Below are 17,216 nucleotides of genomic sequence, written 5' to 3' on the forward strand. Positions count from 1 at the left end.
GCATTTTAAGTTAAAATAACATAAATTTACCAAACTTATTCGAAAAATTAAACTTATTAATAACTAATAATTCTGAAAGTATTTTAAAAAATAAATTATAATATATAAAAATTAAAATTTATATGTTAAAATAAAGTTACACAAAGCAAAATAACATAAAATAACAAAAATCCTTAAATAAAAAGAACTAAAGAATATCGAAAAAATCATAATATATCAGCGAGTTAAGATATTTAAAATTTTATTATAAGAAGTAGCAAAAATGGGAATTATTATAAAATAAAATAAATAAGAAAATAATATGAGAAATAATACAATGAGAATTTTAAAAAAGAAGATTATTTAAAAATAGTTAAAAATAATTATTGCTAAAATTATTATACTTATTGTAATACTACTTTTTCAAGATAAATAACAAAAGATTATTTATCAAATGTTTCTTAAAATTTATAAAAAAATAAAAAAAGTTTAGAGAAAATAAAAAAAAGCCATGTTGAAGTTATATAATAAAACAAAAAATACTAATAAAAAAGTTTGATAAAAATAAATGATATTAATAAAAATGTTTCTAAAATAAATAATGAAATCGATTTTTTAATTTAATAAGAAGAGGCTATTTAAGATATTATTTAAAATGAAACAAAATTATTAATTAGAAAAGTAAAATAAAATAAAAAATAAGAATATATAATAAAAAAAAATACTGCCTATTTTAATATTTATGATGAATAATAAGATAAAATAAAAGAAGAAAAAAATAACTTTTAATAGATGAAAATAAATATGTAATAAATATAAAGAACATCATTAAATAAAAAATTATCAACTTCAAATTAATAAATAAAAGAAAATAAAAATAATGCTAATATAAAAATAGAAAAACTAGAAAAAGTAATAAATAAATATAAAATATTATAAATATAGATGTAAAAAAATAATAATAATATATATATGTATATATATATATATATATATATATATATATATATATATATATATATTTATATATATATTTATATTTTTATTTTAGCCATATTTATAAGAAAGATTATATGGAAATTTTAAAAATAATCCTAATAATTTAATTAATTAAAAAATTAATAATTAATTCATTTAAAAATCTTTAAAATCGCATTCTAATTTTTTTTAATTTGATGAAGAATTTGAAATTATAAGTTTATCAAGGAAATAAAGTCCTACTCTATAAGTTTATAATAATAATGATGAAATCGAGAATATTCATAATAATTTAAGTTCTATTAATATTAATTGTAATTATTAAAATAATGCTAATATTAATAATAGTATATATGCATTTTAAAGTAACAATTAAGAAATCAATAATGAAAATAATAATTTAATATTAAGCGATGAAAAAGATAAATTAAATGTAAATAATTAAGATTTAAATGAATTTAAAATTAACTTATTATAATCCGATACATAAATCAATCTTTCTTTATAATCAGCACATATATAAAAAAAAAGTATAAATAATATGAAGAAATAAAGTATTTTAATGGAGGAAAATAATTTTAATGCTTCTTTATTATAAGAAAATTATTAAGATAATAACAATAATCAATAATACTAAAATTCTATAGATATGAGAAGTATAGGTGGAAGCGATAAAATTTTAAAAGCAAATATAAATAATAGTTAATTTTAAGATAGCAATTTAATATAGGAATATTAATAATAAAAAAATGTTAATATTAGCTAAAAATTTATAAGTAAATAGTAAGGGAAAAAAGAAAATAATAGTTAATTAAAATTTTAAAGTGCTATAGAGAAAAATATTAATAATGAATCAATCAAGTTTTCTTTTCAAAATTATTATAATAATAATAATAATAATAATAATAATAATAATAATAATAATAATAATAATAATAATAATAATTTTAATAATAATTATAATAGTGATTCTATAATCTAGTAATAAAAAACTCAAGAATAAAATATTTATGAAATTAATTATATTTTTTCAAGAAATGTTTCCAATTCTTCTTTCTGCTTTGATTAGTCAGATAATATTTAACAAGTTTAAATTATTAAAAATGAATTTAATAATACTTTTTAAAACAAGTAAAAAATATAAATAATAAATTTTATATATTTTTTTTTTTTAAAAAAAAGTTAAATTTTATTTTAATACATTATAAAAAAACTTAATGAATTTTATTTAGTCAAAGGAAGATTTATTTTCGCTAAAAACAAAAAAGAAATCATAAATATTTAAGATTTACAACAAATAGAAATTTAAATTTAAATAAATTAAATGAATTTAAAAGGAGGAGGTTGGTAGGATTTATTTTTTATGAATTTCAAGAAATTTATTGAAGAGTTTTTCCCTAATAATGACCTTAACTACATCACTTCCTCAGTTGAAATTCCTAAAAACGAGCAATACTTTAACATGTTTCGTTTTTAGAAATTTTTAGCTCACAAAGGGTTTACTTTAGATTAAAAAGTAAGTCTATATAAGTAATTAAAGGGAAAAATATCAATTGAAAATTGCAAAATTACTTTGATTTAGACTAATAAATATAAGAATAAATTAAATATAGAAGATGGGGAGAAAATAGACTATGAAGAAGAAGAAAAAGAAGACTATAATGAATAAAGTTATTAAATTTAATCAATACATAAAAGAAAAAGCCTATTAGATGAAATATTAATAATTGATATTTTGGAAGAATAAAATATAAGGGAACTTGAGCAAATAATTTATAAGGAAAATTAACCGTGAATTCGTGACTAGATATATTATAAAAATATGAAGAAAAATAAAAAAAAAGCAGAAATGGGTAATATATTGCAAAATTATAGGAAAAATAGTAATTTTAAGGATGAAAAAAAAAATTTTTTGGTCATGTCGAAGGTTTTAAAGGCTTCTAAAATTTTAAAGTCTAATATTAAAATCAATAGAATTATAAATTAGACTAATTTTGAACTTATTAATGATCATATTTAACGCGTGAATGAGAAAACAGTGTTTATTTAGGATAAAAATGAGATTTTACTATTGGAAAATTACAATAGTGTAGTTAAGTTAGAAGGTAATAAGCATTTTTTTAATTATTCTTTTAGAGATTGCAAAAGTGGGTTTTTATAGAATATTAAAGTGAGCTTTTTTTTAAATTAAGAAGATGGTTTGGAAGCGTTTTTGGTCATTTTTAATAAATGTAACTCGTTTTAGGTGGATTTTATTAAAGTTAAAGGTAAGGAAAAGATAGAGAAGTTAATTAATTTAATTTAAGTGTCTTAGGATGGTATTACTTAATGGTTAAAGTATTCTCTTTTAGAAAAAAAAGAAGGACTTTTGAAAAAATTCTGTTTTTAGTGTGTTTTTGGGAAAAATATATAGGAGAAAAAATATTAAGAAATAGATTTTAGTATTATTGAATTTTTGGGTTTAGGCGTAAATTTTGATGTATAATTTTTTTTAAATAGAATAAAATTTTTAATAAGTAGTGGAAATAATAATAGCGAATTTTTGAAAAATTATTTTTTTTAAAAATAGTTTTAAGGACTTTAAACTATTAAAGGATTAGGAAAATGCTTTTTGGGATGTATAGTTTTTTAAGCAAATCCAGTTTATAATTTCGGAGATTGGGTTTTTGTATGTATTAATGTTGTGCCTTTTTTTAAATAAAGGATTTCCTTTACGAAGATTTTATTTACTATTTAAGATATTTAATGTATTTTTTAATAAATTGCTTTTTTTCTTTTTTTTTTTTTCTTTCTTTCTTTATTTCTTTATTTCTTTTTTTTTTTTTTTCTTTTTTTTTTCTTTCTTTATAGCTTTCTTTTTTTATTAGAATTATTTGATAAAGAATTTACTTTCAAAAATTGCTTGAAAATTGAAAATATCATAAATATGGTAAATATTGTTTGTGAGAAAATGGTTTATTCGAAGTTAAAAAATTTCGGAAATTTACATATTCCGTTGTATTTATTAACCTAAAATGATAAGAAAATTAAATATAATTTAGTTAATAATTGCTATGATTTTTTCGATTAAAAAAATGGACTTCATAGTTCCATTTTACCTAAAAATACATTACTTTAGCCAGTTTTAAGGTCTTAGAAAGTCGTTTTTTCATGCATGAAGAAAATTTAAAGCTTCTATGCTATTTTTACTGTTCATAGATATGACATTTTGGATTATTATAATTTGGAAATATATCTTTCGCATAATTAAAGGAGCTGGAATATTAATATATTTCCAAGCGATTTATAGAGGTTAAGAAATGATGTATAAGAGAGTATTTTTCCTTTTATTTTTTGGGAGTATTTAGATGTATTAGAAATTGTAAAATAAAATAATGAAAAATATACTGAATTTTCTAAAGAATACAAAGATTTTATGATTCCTGATCCTATCGGATATTTAAAAAAATTACATGGAGGAAAAAATGTGTTTAAAGAAAGAAAAGTTAAAAGAGATTAAAATTATAAATAATAGCCTGATTAATTTATTAATATTTTTAATAAATAACATCTGAAATTTTTCTAAATAAAAGTTTGAAATAAATACATATATAAAAATAAATAAATATATAATACATATATATATAAATATATATATTTATATATATATATATATATAAAAATATTACACATATAAATATATATTTATATATATATTTTTTCATTTTTATATATTTCAGGCTTGGGAAATATTAATAGATAAATGCAAATTAATAGTTAATTAAAATGGTGGAATATAATTATAAATGGATAATTTTTAAGGATTTATAAAGGAAAATCTATTGAATGAAATAATAAATTTAAGACATAATGAAAATGTTTAAATTTAAATTAATTTAGAAGAAGAAGACTAAAATAAGAAAAATTGTGATTTAAGGAAAATTCCATTCAAGTTTTTTATGGAAAAATCATAAATAAAGTAAAATAATATAGAAAAAAATGAATTTTTAAATGAATATTTATAAATTACACACGAAAAGTTCGAAAAAGATGTAATAAGGAAGTAAATTCTGGGAAAAAGTGAAAATTTTTTACTAGAAGATGCCGTTTAATGGAATATTTTTATCAGATTTAATTTCTTTGAAAAGACTCAGACTGATTATTAGAAATTAAATTTACAGATTTTATTATATTAGTTTTTTAAACAAGAAAAAAAAAAGCGACCCTTTATTCTTTCTGATTTAAGGGAAGTCGCAAGGATGTGTTTAAATAAAATTAAATAAAATTATTTTGTATATGAAGAAGAAGAAAAAGATTTTACTTAAGTATATGAAAGAAAATCCTTTATTTTAGATTAATTTAATAGTATTCTTTAGAGAAATAGAAATAAATAATATTCCTTTAATAATAATAAGATATATTAGCAATAATAAAATTTTTAATCATAATAACAAAATTATGATTAATAAGAAAATTAAGAATTATAAGTTAATTAAAAATTGTAGAAAAAAAAATTTTTAGGGTAATAATATGAAAGGAATATTAATAAATTATAAAAAGTTGTATATTAATAAGAATATAAACTTAATAATATATTTGAAAATTAAAAACATAAACCAAAATTGAAAATTAATAGATAATTAAATATCGAAAGACTTATAAATCCAAATAAATAATATTTTGTTTTAATGTATAGGGGAGTTTTTACTATTAAACCGCCATAAATGATTGCTATTTATTTCAGAAATATGAAGTTTTATTGCAAAATATGGAATATTTTATCGTAAAAAGGGATGGAATAGAAAATTAAATATAGTTAATTGCAATATTAGATACCATTTTTGAAAGAATTTATATAAATGAAGAAGTTTTAGGATATTGGGTTGAAAATATATAAAAGTTGTAAAAATAATTTAATGATTTAAAGTTTTTATGAAATTAATTAATGATTATTTTTTATTTGATTAATTTTTTTATTTTTATTAATATATTTTTATTTAAAAATATTTTTTTTTTTTTTTTTTTTTTTGAATATTAAAATTTTTATTTATGAGTTCTCCTTTTAAAAATTATAATAATTATTCTGGATAAATCAGAAATTAGTATTTAGGAAATGGGATAGATTGTAATTATAATAGTAATGAATTTTCAATGGAGGCTATATATAAAAAGAAGATTTTTATTTTAGAATAAGAAATAGAAGATTTAAAACATGAGAATAACTAATTAAAAAAAACAATATAAAATTACAAAGAAGAAGAAAGTAGAAATATAATATTGGATAATGAAAGAATAAATAAATTATTAAACGAAAGAGAAGAATTAATGAGAGATTGTGCTGATTTGGCTAGAGGAAATAGACTTTTAAGTTAAGAAAATGATATGGTTTTGACGAAATATTCAAATGTATTAGAAATATATAATAGATTGGTAATTTTAAATGAGGAAAATTAGAAATTAACAGGAGATATGCAATTAAATAATTAATGGAAAAAAGAATAATTAAAAAATTAGTGGAAAATAAGTTCGAAGATTTAAATGAATAATTAAAAAATTATGAAATTTAAAAATTTAATTGAATGAAACTTTTAATGGCTTTTAATAATAAAAAGAATACTTTTATTCTTAGTAGTTTATGAGTAAAGAAGAAACGAAAAATTAAGTAGCAAAAACAATGTCTTATATAGAGGAAGCTTATAAGATAAATCTAAAAATGAATGAATCAAATGAAATGATAATTCAAAATATTCTTAAAAAATTAGAAGATTAATAAAATAATAAACAATCAAGTTAACAAAATATCAATACAAATACGAAAGATTAAAAAGCAAAAAATTCAGAAAAAAAAAAAGATTAAAAAAAAAATGATAAGAAAAATACAGATAAGAAAAAAAATGATAAACAAAATGATAAAAAAGATAATAAAAAAACAGAAAATAAATAACCTAAAGATAAAAAAATATGAAGAATATATATGAATATATTTATTTATATATATATAAATAAAAATATATATATAAAAAAAATATATGTATATATATATAAATATTTATATTTATATTTATATTTTTATTTATATTTATATATATAACTTTTTTTTTTCTTTATTATAATTTATTATTTTTTTTATTTTTATTTTTATTTTTTTTATATATTTTTTTAATTTTTTATAATATTAATTTTATTGACATTATTATATTTTTTTATAAGTTATATTTTTTTATTTCTTAATTTTTTTTTTTTGAGTTATCACAATAATTTTTTATTTTTCCTCTTTGTATTAAAATTAATGTTAATCTTTTTTATATTATATTAATAAAATTTTATTAATATTAAATTACACATAATTAATTATATTTATATAATTTTTTAATTAATTTTTATTTTTATAATATATAAATTAATATTATTAAGATAGTCATAATTTTTTGAATATTTATATATTCATATATTATCCATTATATTTTTTTTATAAATTTTTACAAAAAATATTTTTTTATTTTTAAATTTAATTAAATTAAATTTTTATTTTTAATTTTTTTTTATATAAAATAAAATAATTTTAAATTATATTTTAAATTATTTTTTAAAAATTTACAAATAACACATATAAAGATATTATTCTTTTATTTTTCTAATATAATATATTTTAATTTTTTTGTAAATTAAATTTATTTCATAATTAATATTAATTTATAAATAGTATTTAAAATTAACTAGTTTCAATTAATGTTTCATATTTAATTTTAGTATAAAAAAAATATATTTATATAAATGCTTATAATTTTTTTAAAAAATATAATAAATAATAAAGAAATTTATATATTTTTTTAAAAAATATATATTTATAGGATTTTTATAAATATAAATATATTAAATACATAATTTATATTTTTTTAAAATATTAAGTGTTAATAATATAAATAGTTATAGATGATGATTAAATTAGAGTTTTCTAATAATTTATAAAGTATTACTTTATATATTATATAATAAATTAAAACTTAATAGTAAAACAAGATTAATAAATTGTTTTTTATATATATATGAAATTTAAAAATAAAATAAAATATATATAAATAAATAAATAATCATATTAATTAAATGTGAAAGACTTCTTATTTTATATTATAATATAAATAAGTATTTTCATAATAAATATATATATATATATATATTTATTTATAAATTAATTAATATGTATATATATATATATTATTTTAAACTTTTAAAATAATATGTTTATAATTATGAAATAATGTTTTTAAGTATTAAATTAAAATATTAAGACTCCTTAATATATTCCAGAAATTTATTAATATTTTTTTATCCAGATTTTTATAACAAAATATATAATATTAATATTTTAAGCGTTTACGATATATATTTAATACATTTAAAATTTATACCTGCGCACCTCTAAATTACATTCTTAAATTTTACTTTTTAATTAAAATTATTGATTTACATTTTTTTATTCTTATTATTAATTTAATAAATTAATTTTAAATAAGATAATGAATAGATAATTTAGTAATGAAACTTTAGCTACTTTTATTTATATTTCAGGAATTTTAGTTATGATATTTTTATGTTAAAAATAAATTTTTAAGATAAGAGATTTTAATCATATTTTTAATAAATTATATATATATATATATATTTTTTTATTAACTAGTGTAGTAATTTTAGAGTATTTTATTTTTTAATGTTTTGCTTATTTAAATTTAATTTTTGGGGATAGATATTAATTATAAATTTATACTTTTTGAATTTCTATTCCATAGTAATGGGTTTATAATATTTATATTTTCCTAAAAAAATAAATTAATTAAGACATTTTTGATTTTAAATAATTTTATATAAAAAAGCTATTTATAATTTAAAATATTATTAGATTTTTATAATTTATTATCGTATTTATATAAAATAAACTATTTTTAATAAATTTAATTTATTACAAAGGAATAAATAATAATATTAAGATTTTATTTTATTTGCATGTATATTATTAAATTAAATTAAATTTATTTTATTTAAAAATATTTTTGTTTATAAATATAATTAGTTTATTAATAGATTTTTTTAAAAAATATATAAACTTTGAAATTAAAAATGAATATTTTTTTTTTTTATATATATTGACTTTTTTTATTTATTTTTATTTAAAAAAAAAAAAAAAAAAAAAAAACAAGGCTATAAAAATTTTAAAAAAATATTAACAAATAATATTTAAATAAATTTTAATGAAAAAAGACAGAAACTATTAATTAAAATATAAATAATATAAAGGCTTTTTTTATTTATTTATTTTTTTCAAATTAATTTAATAGTATTTAATACATTATTTTGTGCTAAAAAAACCTAAAAAATAAAATATTAATTTAAAAAATGGAATAAGTTTTTAGATAAGGAGATTATGTTTGGTAATCTAGTAATTTTATCGGCTAAGGATCTTTCGCGAAGGTTTACAAATGTAAAAGTTTAAAAGATAATTTATATTATGCAGTAAAAGTAATCGATATGAGTAATTTTACAGATAGATAAATGCTTGATTCATTAAAAAACGAGATAAATATAATGAAGTAATTAAAAGGAGAAAATATAGTTCACTTAGTTGAATCTATAATAGGGAAAAAAGAAACATTTTTATTTATAGAATATTGTGAAGGAGGTGATTTACGTAAATATATAAATAAAAAAGGCAGCAAACTAAATGAAATGGAAGCCATAATAATATTAAATTAACTAATGAAAGGTTTTTAAGAACTTATATCAAAAGGATATATACATAGAGATATAAAACCCCAAAATTGTTTAATAAAAAATAATATTTTCAAAATAGCAGATTTCGGTTTTGCTACAAAAGCAGATTTAAAGGGAAGAAAATTACTTAAAGATTGTGTAGGAACACCCCTATATATGGCTCCTTAATTATTAGAGAATTCCTCATATACAGCCAAAAGTGATTTATGGTCAATTGGAATGATGTTTTATGAAATGATTTTCGGAAAAACGTAAAAAATTAAATAATATATATTTGAAATATATATTTAATTTTTTAGACCATGGCCTGCTAGGGATTTAAATTCTTTTTTATTAAATATAAATAGTTCTCCTTTAAGATTTCCTTATGATAAACCAATAGGGATTTAAACTAAGAATTTTTTAGTAAGATGTCTTACTATTGATGAGAAGAAACGAATTGGGTGGGATGAGATATTTTAACATTCTATATTGAAAATGGAGAGTGGGAAAGTGGAAGTACCTGAGGTGGTTTTAGATATGAAATCGAAGTTAATTTTGAGGAGTATGTAGAAGATTGTTTAGATGAACAATTTAAATATAAATAATATTTTTAATAAATATGATGTGGATGGGGGAGGGTCTTTAGATGAAAACGAATTTTTTTATCTTCTAAGAATGATTGATAAAAGGATTTCGGAAGATGAATCGAATTATGTTTTTAATGTTGTGGATTCCTCTAAAGATAAAAAGGTTACTTTATAGGAATTTAGTACTATTTTTTGCAATTATGATTTTAGTGATATTGAAGATCGGGTAGGGAATATTATTACAGATTTAAGGGAAATTATTAAGGCTAATGGACTTAAATTGAAATAAATGTTCGTTAATTTTGATACGGATTAATATGGGACTTTGGATAAACTGGAATTTGAAAATTTAATTAAAATTGTAGCACCAGCTTTGAAAAATGATGAAATTGATTAGTGTTTTGATTAGTTCGATATTAATAAGGATGGGAATATCTCTTTTGATGAGTTTGTTAAGGCTCTTACAGTTTAGGAAGAGGGAAATAACGATTTAAGTGTTTAGAAAGCGAAAAAAATAATTGGGGAATTAAGGAAAACTTGCAAATAAAATAATATCGATACGCATATTATATTTAATAATATTACTAAAAAAAAAGAACCTTTTTTAGATGTTGGGTAATTTGAGAAACTTATTAAAATTATTGATAAAAATATTAGTAGTGAAGATCTTAAAAACGCTTTTAGCTTGTTTGATGTCAATAATGATGGGAAAATCGATTATAATGAATTTAATTAGTAACTAAAATGATATTCTATATGTTTATTTTTTATTATTTAATATTTATTTTTAATATATGTTTGTTTATTTATTTTCGTTATATGTAAATATTTTTACTTATTTAATAATAAAAATAATAACTAAATATATTATAATTTTATTTTAATTTTGAATATATATAGAATTCATATTTTTGAGTTGTTTTATAGATAATATTGTTTTTAATTTATATAGAATATGAGTTTAAATAATAAAATAATTTAATATTTTATTAATAATTAATTTTATTGAAAATTAATTATTAAATAAATATTTATAGAAATATTATATTAATATTCATGAAAAAAAAAATTATATAAATAATAATAAACTAAACCTAAAAAGAATTTTTCATATCAAAGTACACTAATATTTGGTTAAATATTAATTTTACTAAATCTTTCTTTATAGACATCAAGCAGAAATTTAAAGTCGATTATATTACCTTCTCTTTAAGCAAATTTAATAAGCTTATTAAAACATAAATCATCAATATATATACCCAAATTATTAAACATTTTTTTCAAAACACTTACACAAATATCATAAGTAATCACCTAATTGATTTTATGGAATTATTACATTAAATATTTTCTATTTCTTCCTATTATAGAAATAAGGTTATTAAAATCTTTCACATTATTCTAAAAACAATCAGAATTAATTAAATTCTGAGTTTTATATATTAATTCAAAATTAGATTTTGTATTATTTTTAAATTAAGAAAGTAATGTCTTATTATAAATTATCTAATTTTCTTCATCTTTTAATGTACTAAAAGTATTTATCCATTCATTTTAATCAATAAAACCATCATTTCTGGTATCTAAAGTAAGAAAAATGTCCTTTATTATATCAAATTAAGGTAATTCTTCATTAGACATTTAACTTAATTTCTATATAAAATTATAAAATTATTCAAAACTCATTTTTCCTGTATGATCAGTATTAAACTATATAAATATATATATATGTAAATATATATATATATATATATATATATATATATATATATATATATTAATACTTATCTAAATGCGTCTATTGGAGATATCATATAATAAATTAAATTTTATTTTATTTTTTTTAAACGTATATTTTATCTTTATGAAATTCTATTAGATGACATATTTTATTTAAATTTTTGTAGAATATTTATATAATTTATAAACCCGTCTTTTTAATCGTCACAAATAACTATTATTTAGTCTATTTCTTTTGCTTTTAAATTTAATCCTAAAGATCTTATGACATTTTTAAATTCTAAAATTGATATTTTTCCTGTTTTTTAAGGATCTAGTGCTTAGAATTTACTCTCTAGGAGTATATTTTTACCGTTTATTAAACTTTTGACTTTTTAAATTATATCCTCTTCGTTATTTGTGTTATCTTTATCTAAAATTTAACTTTTTACATAAGAATTAGGTTCTGTTTTAGACCTTTTGAAATCGTATAGAGGAAACTAGGCGTCGAAAAAATCATAAAATGTATTTTTGTCTATTATATTTTAATTATTATTACACATTTTGAACCAAAAAGCTTAAATATCTTTATTTGTGAAACGGTTTTTGATTATTTATTTAACTCCATTAGCAAAATTTTAAAATGTTATATAGTTTTAATGTTTATTTTATGTGAAATAATCAAAAGCTTATGTTTTAGAAGAAAATATTTCTTATAGTATTTCTTAGATTTCCAATTTAATTTCTTTTTTCCAATTAAAATCTATAAATGAATTTTTCCAATCTATTAGAGTTAAATATCCTTTTTTATGTGGATCTAATTATGAAAAAAGCTAGAAAATAAAAAAATATTGTATATATTTAAATATATATATATATATATATATATATATAAATTATAAATAATAATATATATTCATATATATTTATTTTTATATTAAGTGTTAAATATATTTATTTATATTTATATTATCCATAAAGGTATATTTATTTATATATATACTGTTTATAATTGGTCGAATGTTAAATCAAATCCAAATAAAGCTTTACTTGTTTCAATCCATTATTAAAATGGTTTAAATAGCATATTAATTTGATTTTAGGAAATAGTTTCAAAAGATTCTTCCAAATCTTTAAATTTTCTTGAAATTGTTAATCCGATTTACTATTTGGCATGAGTAATCCAGTTTTCCTCATTTTTTTTTTTTTAATCTTTAGAAAGAATTTTTTTTAAATCCGCTAATTAAACAAAACCTCTTTTATGTTAATCGAAAAGCTTAAAAAGCCTATTTATTTTTTAAACATTCAAATCTTCTTTATGTAAAATCTATTCTAGGAAGATTTTTAAGTCACTTTTGGAAATTAAACCGTCAAAATCATTATCTATAATCCTAAAAGCATCCTCAAAGCTTATTTTTTCATTCTAAAACCATATTTTAATATCTTCGAGAGTTTTTTGTGTAAATTCCCATTCGTTTTTCGGCGTTTTACACTCATTTTCTTCATAAGTTTCCTTTAAATCTATCGCTGAGGCATTTATGGCTTTAGAAAAAGCCTAATAATTAACCATTCCGATTTTCGATTTGTCCATAAAGGCAAATAAGCCATCTTTTACTTACTATGAAAGATTTAAAATTAAGTCTATTTTTTAAGAAAATTCTTCAATAGTTATAAAACCATCATTGTTTTAATCTAAGATAGTAAAAAAATCTCTTTGGGAGATTTTTTTAATTTTGAGTATATTTCGGATTTCAAATAGAATAGTTTCTAGTTATTTAGATGGAGGGAGATCTTTGGGGAAAAGATTTATTGTATTTTTTGCTTTTTTTAGACATTTTAATCTTTGTATATGTAGCTTATTCTTGATAAAAATGTAGTTAAGTCTTCCTGGGAAATTATTCCGTCTTTATCTATGTCGATTTATGTCACGTATTTTTCCAAATCTTGGATATCGGAGTTAGGGAAAGCCTCTTTTTTGAGAAATTCGGTAAATATTTCATTTGTAATTTCGTTTATATGCCTTATTTAATGCTTATTTTGTACTAATATATCTTTTAGAAGCTCTTCGGCATCTTTTAGTTGTCTTCTTTTTAGAAATATGATTAATTTTTCATAGAAATCTATAGAATCTACAAAACAAAAGATATTTTTATTTCCTTAAATTCTATAATCGATTCTTTTCAATGATTTTAAAAATTTATTATAGTCAATTAAACCATCGAATTCTTTCTCTATATACCTCATAAGTCTATTAAGGTCTTTTACATTTATTCCTATGTTCATATCTAGTATACAGGTTTTAAATATGGAACTATTTATTTTACCGGAATTTCTTATGTCGGATTTTTAAAATAGTTACTCAGCTATATTTGGGTTTGGAAGTGTGTTTATTTATTTTTTTATACGTAATAGCATGTCATTGTGCCAATTTAAGTCTTCTAATTCTTTAGATTCTTCTAAATAATTATCGTTTTCACAGCATAAAACTTTTATTAAGGTCGAAGAATCTATATACTGTTTATTTTGCATTATAGATTTAGCAACTGATAAAGATTTTTGTTCATCTAAATTTTTTAAAAAAATTTAAAAATTAATGTATATAAGAAAAATATTAATAAATAGATATATAAAATAAAAATAATTATATATATACATTTATATATTAATATATTTATAAATATATATATAATATATAAAATATATATAATTAAATATATATATAAATATTAATATTAATTATGTATTTATATATAAAAAATTTTGTATATATAATAAATATATGATTATATTCGTACTATATATTTTTTTTTATATCTATATACTTAAATTCATATCTAGTTATCTTAATGCCTTTACTAAAGTTTTTTCGCTTATTTATGTATTTTTGCGATCAATTTACATTGTTTTGAATACATCGTCTAGTTTTAAATGCTATTTTTTTATTATGTCTTTTATTCTTTATAATAATTAATTATCTGTATCATCTTTTATAACCTTTATCCAGTCGTTTATACATACAAATTTATCCTTATTGTAATCTAATTATCCGAATATTTAATTTGCTTGTTCTGAAGTCATGTCTATATCCATATTTAAAAGACCTTTAATGACTTCATCTTCTGTTAGCTTTGTACTTCTTTAAACATTTCCTTTACAAAATTTACTGAATTCTATAAAAGACTATATTTATTTAATTAAATTTAATAAAAATATATATTTATTTATACATCTTCTTTATTTAAATGTTTGCTTCTAATCCAAAAAGTTAAAATTTATATTCCTGTTTAATTATCTGAGTTTATTGATTCTTTTGTCCCATTTATATAGCTCTTTTAAGTTTAATTTTATATTTATTATGATATAGAATTTTTATTTTTATTTTTTTTTTTAAAAATATCGTCTATGTTTATATTCATTTTTGTTGACAAATAATTTTAAGCTGTCTAATCTATACTTACTTGCGATTTTTATAAATTATTTATAATTTCTTAATTTTATTATTATTATTATTGCTATTATTATTGTTATTATTAAAACTAGTATAATTTTTCTTTAGTTAATGTCATGTCTCCTCTTAGTATTTTCTCCTATATCGGTTTTTTAGATACATCTTTAGTTACTTTGCAAATATAGTCATTAAATTAAACACCTGCTAATCCATTTCTTATTTTTAAATTACCCACATTAGGAATTTAAAAATTAATTGAAGTTTACTTTTAAATTGTTTTCTTTTTTTTGTTTTAATTTTTATTTTTTTTTACTTATCTTGCTTAGTTTTGTAAATTCTTTATTACTCTTTCTATACATATTTTTGTTTCTTCTTTACCTTTTTAAGCATATGTACTAATTTCCATAAAATTTGCTTTTTGTTAAGGTATATTACCATTTACTCCTATTACTTAATAAGAACGTAATGTATCTCCTATATAAATTCCGGATTTAATATCTTTTCCTTTACAAAAATCTTTTGATATTATAAATACAGGCACTCGACCTTCTTTTTCGAGTAATTATTTATTTGTAACACCCTTTTTTTAAATATAATATATTAAATAAAAATGATTATATATTTTTAACTTATAAAGAAAATTCAGGTGCACTTAGAGTAAATAAACCAAAATTTTAAATGTATATTCCTCTTCCCATTCTAAGATTTCTCGCAATATATTAACCTTTAAATTTTATTTTTAAATATATTTTTTTAATATTTACCAAATGCATTCCATGATGAGCTAATATCTTCATCATTAAATGCCATAGAAGTAGCTTACATAAGTGAGAGTCTTTTATAAATATTGAATTATATATTTTTTTGTTATATTAAAATACCTTTTGGTAGATTAAAATGCTATTTGATCAAAAACTTATTATGTTTATTAAGAAATTTATGATTGCTCTGTTTTTAATGTGGCCATAATAATAGAAAAAAAATATTTTATTTTTTATTATTTAAAAGTTTTATTTTATTTTTATTTACATTTGTTTAAATATATTTATGATATAAATATAATTTAAAATTATAAAAATAATACTTTAAAATAAAAATATATTAGAATTATATATATATACTTTAAATAATTAAAAAATTTAAATATAAATATAAAAAATAGTTTTTTTTAACAACTTATATTAAGAATAATTCAAATAATATTATTTTTAAAAATAAAAATAAAAAATAAAATAAAAAACTAGATATATATATATATATATATACATATAAATATAAATATATATATATATATATATATATATTTATATTTTATTTATATATATTTATTTATATATATTATTGTTTTTGATTAAAAAATTTTTATAATTTTTATTTAAAATCTTATAATTCAGTAATCATTTAATATAATGCTTTTATAAGTTGTATTTGAAACTTCTTTATTATTATTTTTTTTATGATTTGTTTGATAAATATTTTAAATATTTATTTAATTTGATATGTGCTTATTTTATATTTATATTAATTTAATTTGTTAGTTATATAAATGTATAATATATAAAATTTTATTAATAAATAAAAATATAGTTTTTTTTTTGGTCAATCGAGATTTAAATTATATTTTCTTAGCCTAATATACTTTTATTTTATATAAAAACAAGAAAAGAGATGTATATTTAATTTAATATTTCAAGCATAATAATATTTTTATATTATATGTTATTCTTTATATATAAATATTTTAGATTATGTTTTTTTTAGTCTTTTATTATGATATT

The 17,216-nt window shown here is 17.0% G+C and overlaps 3 protein-coding genes across 3 annotated transcripts, besides 37 other annotated features; 1 reads left to right on the forward strand and 2 right to left on the reverse strand. All coding sequences in view use genetic code 6, as the record gives it.

Moving 5' to 3' along the window:
* The first annotated feature begins 442 nt into the window (after window positions 1-442).
* Window positions 443-486: a microsatellite.
* Window positions 487-893: 407 nt separating this feature from the next.
* Window positions 894-1,012: a microsatellite.
* Window positions 944-1,019: a microsatellite.
* A 55-nt stretch (window positions 1,020-1,074) lies between these two features.
* Window positions 1,075-1,121: a microsatellite.
* A 717-nt stretch (window positions 1,122-1,838) lies between these two features.
* Window positions 1,839-1,922: a microsatellite.
* Window positions 1,923-3,722: 1,800 nt separating this feature from the next.
* Window positions 3,723-3,803: a microsatellite.
* Window positions 3,724-3,795: a microsatellite.
* Window positions 3,732-3,819: a microsatellite.
* Window positions 3,820-4,533: 714 nt separating this feature from the next.
* Window positions 4,534-4,569: a microsatellite.
* Window positions 4,546-4,640: a microsatellite.
* Window positions 4,562-4,653: a microsatellite.
* Window positions 4,654-5,381: 728 nt separating this feature from the next.
* Window positions 5,382-5,416: a microsatellite.
* A 470-nt stretch (window positions 5,417-5,886) lies between these two features.
* Window positions 5,887-5,935: a microsatellite.
* Window positions 5,936-6,765: 830 nt separating this feature from the next.
* Window positions 6,766-6,853: a microsatellite.
* Window positions 6,779-6,837: a microsatellite.
* Window positions 6,854-6,904: 51 nt separating the features above from the next.
* Window positions 6,905-7,026: a microsatellite.
* Window positions 6,983-7,104: a microsatellite.
* Window positions 7,001-7,122: a microsatellite.
* Window positions 7,003-7,073: a microsatellite.
* Window positions 7,003-7,080: a microsatellite.
* Window positions 7,032-7,105: a microsatellite.
* Window positions 7,050-7,097: a microsatellite.
* Window positions 7,050-7,105: a microsatellite.
* Window positions 7,123-7,495: 373 nt separating the features above from the next.
* Window positions 7,496-7,527: a microsatellite.
* A 561-nt stretch (window positions 7,528-8,088) lies between these two features.
* Window positions 8,089-8,161: a microsatellite.
* Window positions 8,095-8,152: a microsatellite.
* A 13-nt stretch (window positions 8,162-8,174) lies between the features above and the next one.
* Window positions 8,175-8,213: a microsatellite.
* Window positions 8,214-9,687: 1,474 nt separating this feature from the next.
* On the forward strand, window positions 9,688-11,331 carry IMG5_087890 (protein kinase domain protein; the record flags this gene model as incomplete). Its single annotated transcript, XM_004035764.1, has 4 exons — window positions 9,688-9,953; window positions 10,050-11,006; window positions 11,172-11,206; window positions 11,309-11,331. The coding sequence occupies 4 exons, from the start codon at window positions 9,688-9,690 to the stop codon at window positions 11,329-11,331; spliced, it is 1,281 nt and encodes a 426-aa protein (XP_004035812.1).
* Window positions 11,255-11,289: a microsatellite.
* A 53-nt stretch (window positions 11,332-11,384) lies between the features above and the next one.
* Window positions 11,385-12,553, reverse strand: IMG5_087900 (hypothetical protein; the record flags this gene model as incomplete). Its single annotated transcript, XM_004035765.1, has 2 exons — window positions 11,385-11,981; window positions 12,056-12,553. The coding sequence occupies 2 exons, from the start codon at window positions 12,551-12,553 to the stop codon at window positions 11,385-11,387; spliced, it is 1,095 nt and encodes a 364-aa protein (XP_004035813.1).
* Window positions 11,983-12,049: a microsatellite.
* Window positions 12,554-12,844: 291 nt separating the features above from the next.
* Window positions 12,845-12,916: a microsatellite.
* A 379-nt stretch (window positions 12,917-13,295) lies between these two features.
* IMG5_087910 (hypothetical protein) lies at window positions 13,296-16,405 on the reverse strand (the record flags this gene model as incomplete). The annotated part of the gene is made up of 6 exons (XM_004035766.1): window positions 13,296-14,554; window positions 14,813-15,170; window positions 15,218-16,018; window positions 16,068-16,162; window positions 16,203-16,273; window positions 16,320-16,405. The coding sequence occupies 6 exons, from the start codon at window positions 16,403-16,405 to the stop codon at window positions 13,296-13,298; spliced, it is 2,670 nt and encodes an 889-aa protein (XP_004035814.1).
* Window positions 14,597-14,717: a microsatellite.
* Window positions 14,633-14,717: a microsatellite.
* Window positions 14,667-14,723: a microsatellite.
* Window positions 14,725-14,766: a microsatellite.
* Window positions 15,485-15,523: a microsatellite.
* A 243-nt stretch (window positions 16,406-16,648) lies between the features above and the next one.
* Window positions 16,649-16,678: a microsatellite.
* A 4-nt stretch (window positions 16,679-16,682) lies between these two features.
* Window positions 16,683-16,777: a microsatellite.
* The last annotated feature ends 439 nt before the right edge of the window (window positions 16,778-17,216 follow it).

The sequence above is a fragment of the Ichthyophthirius multifiliis genome (genome assembly GCF_000220395.1).
Source record: "Ichthyophthirius multifiliis unplaced genomic scaffold scaff_1120509250668, whole genome shotgun sequence".
In the NCBI taxonomy this organism is placed as follows: Eukaryota; Ciliophora; class Oligohymenophorea; order Hymenostomatida; genus Ichthyophthirius; species Ichthyophthirius multifiliis.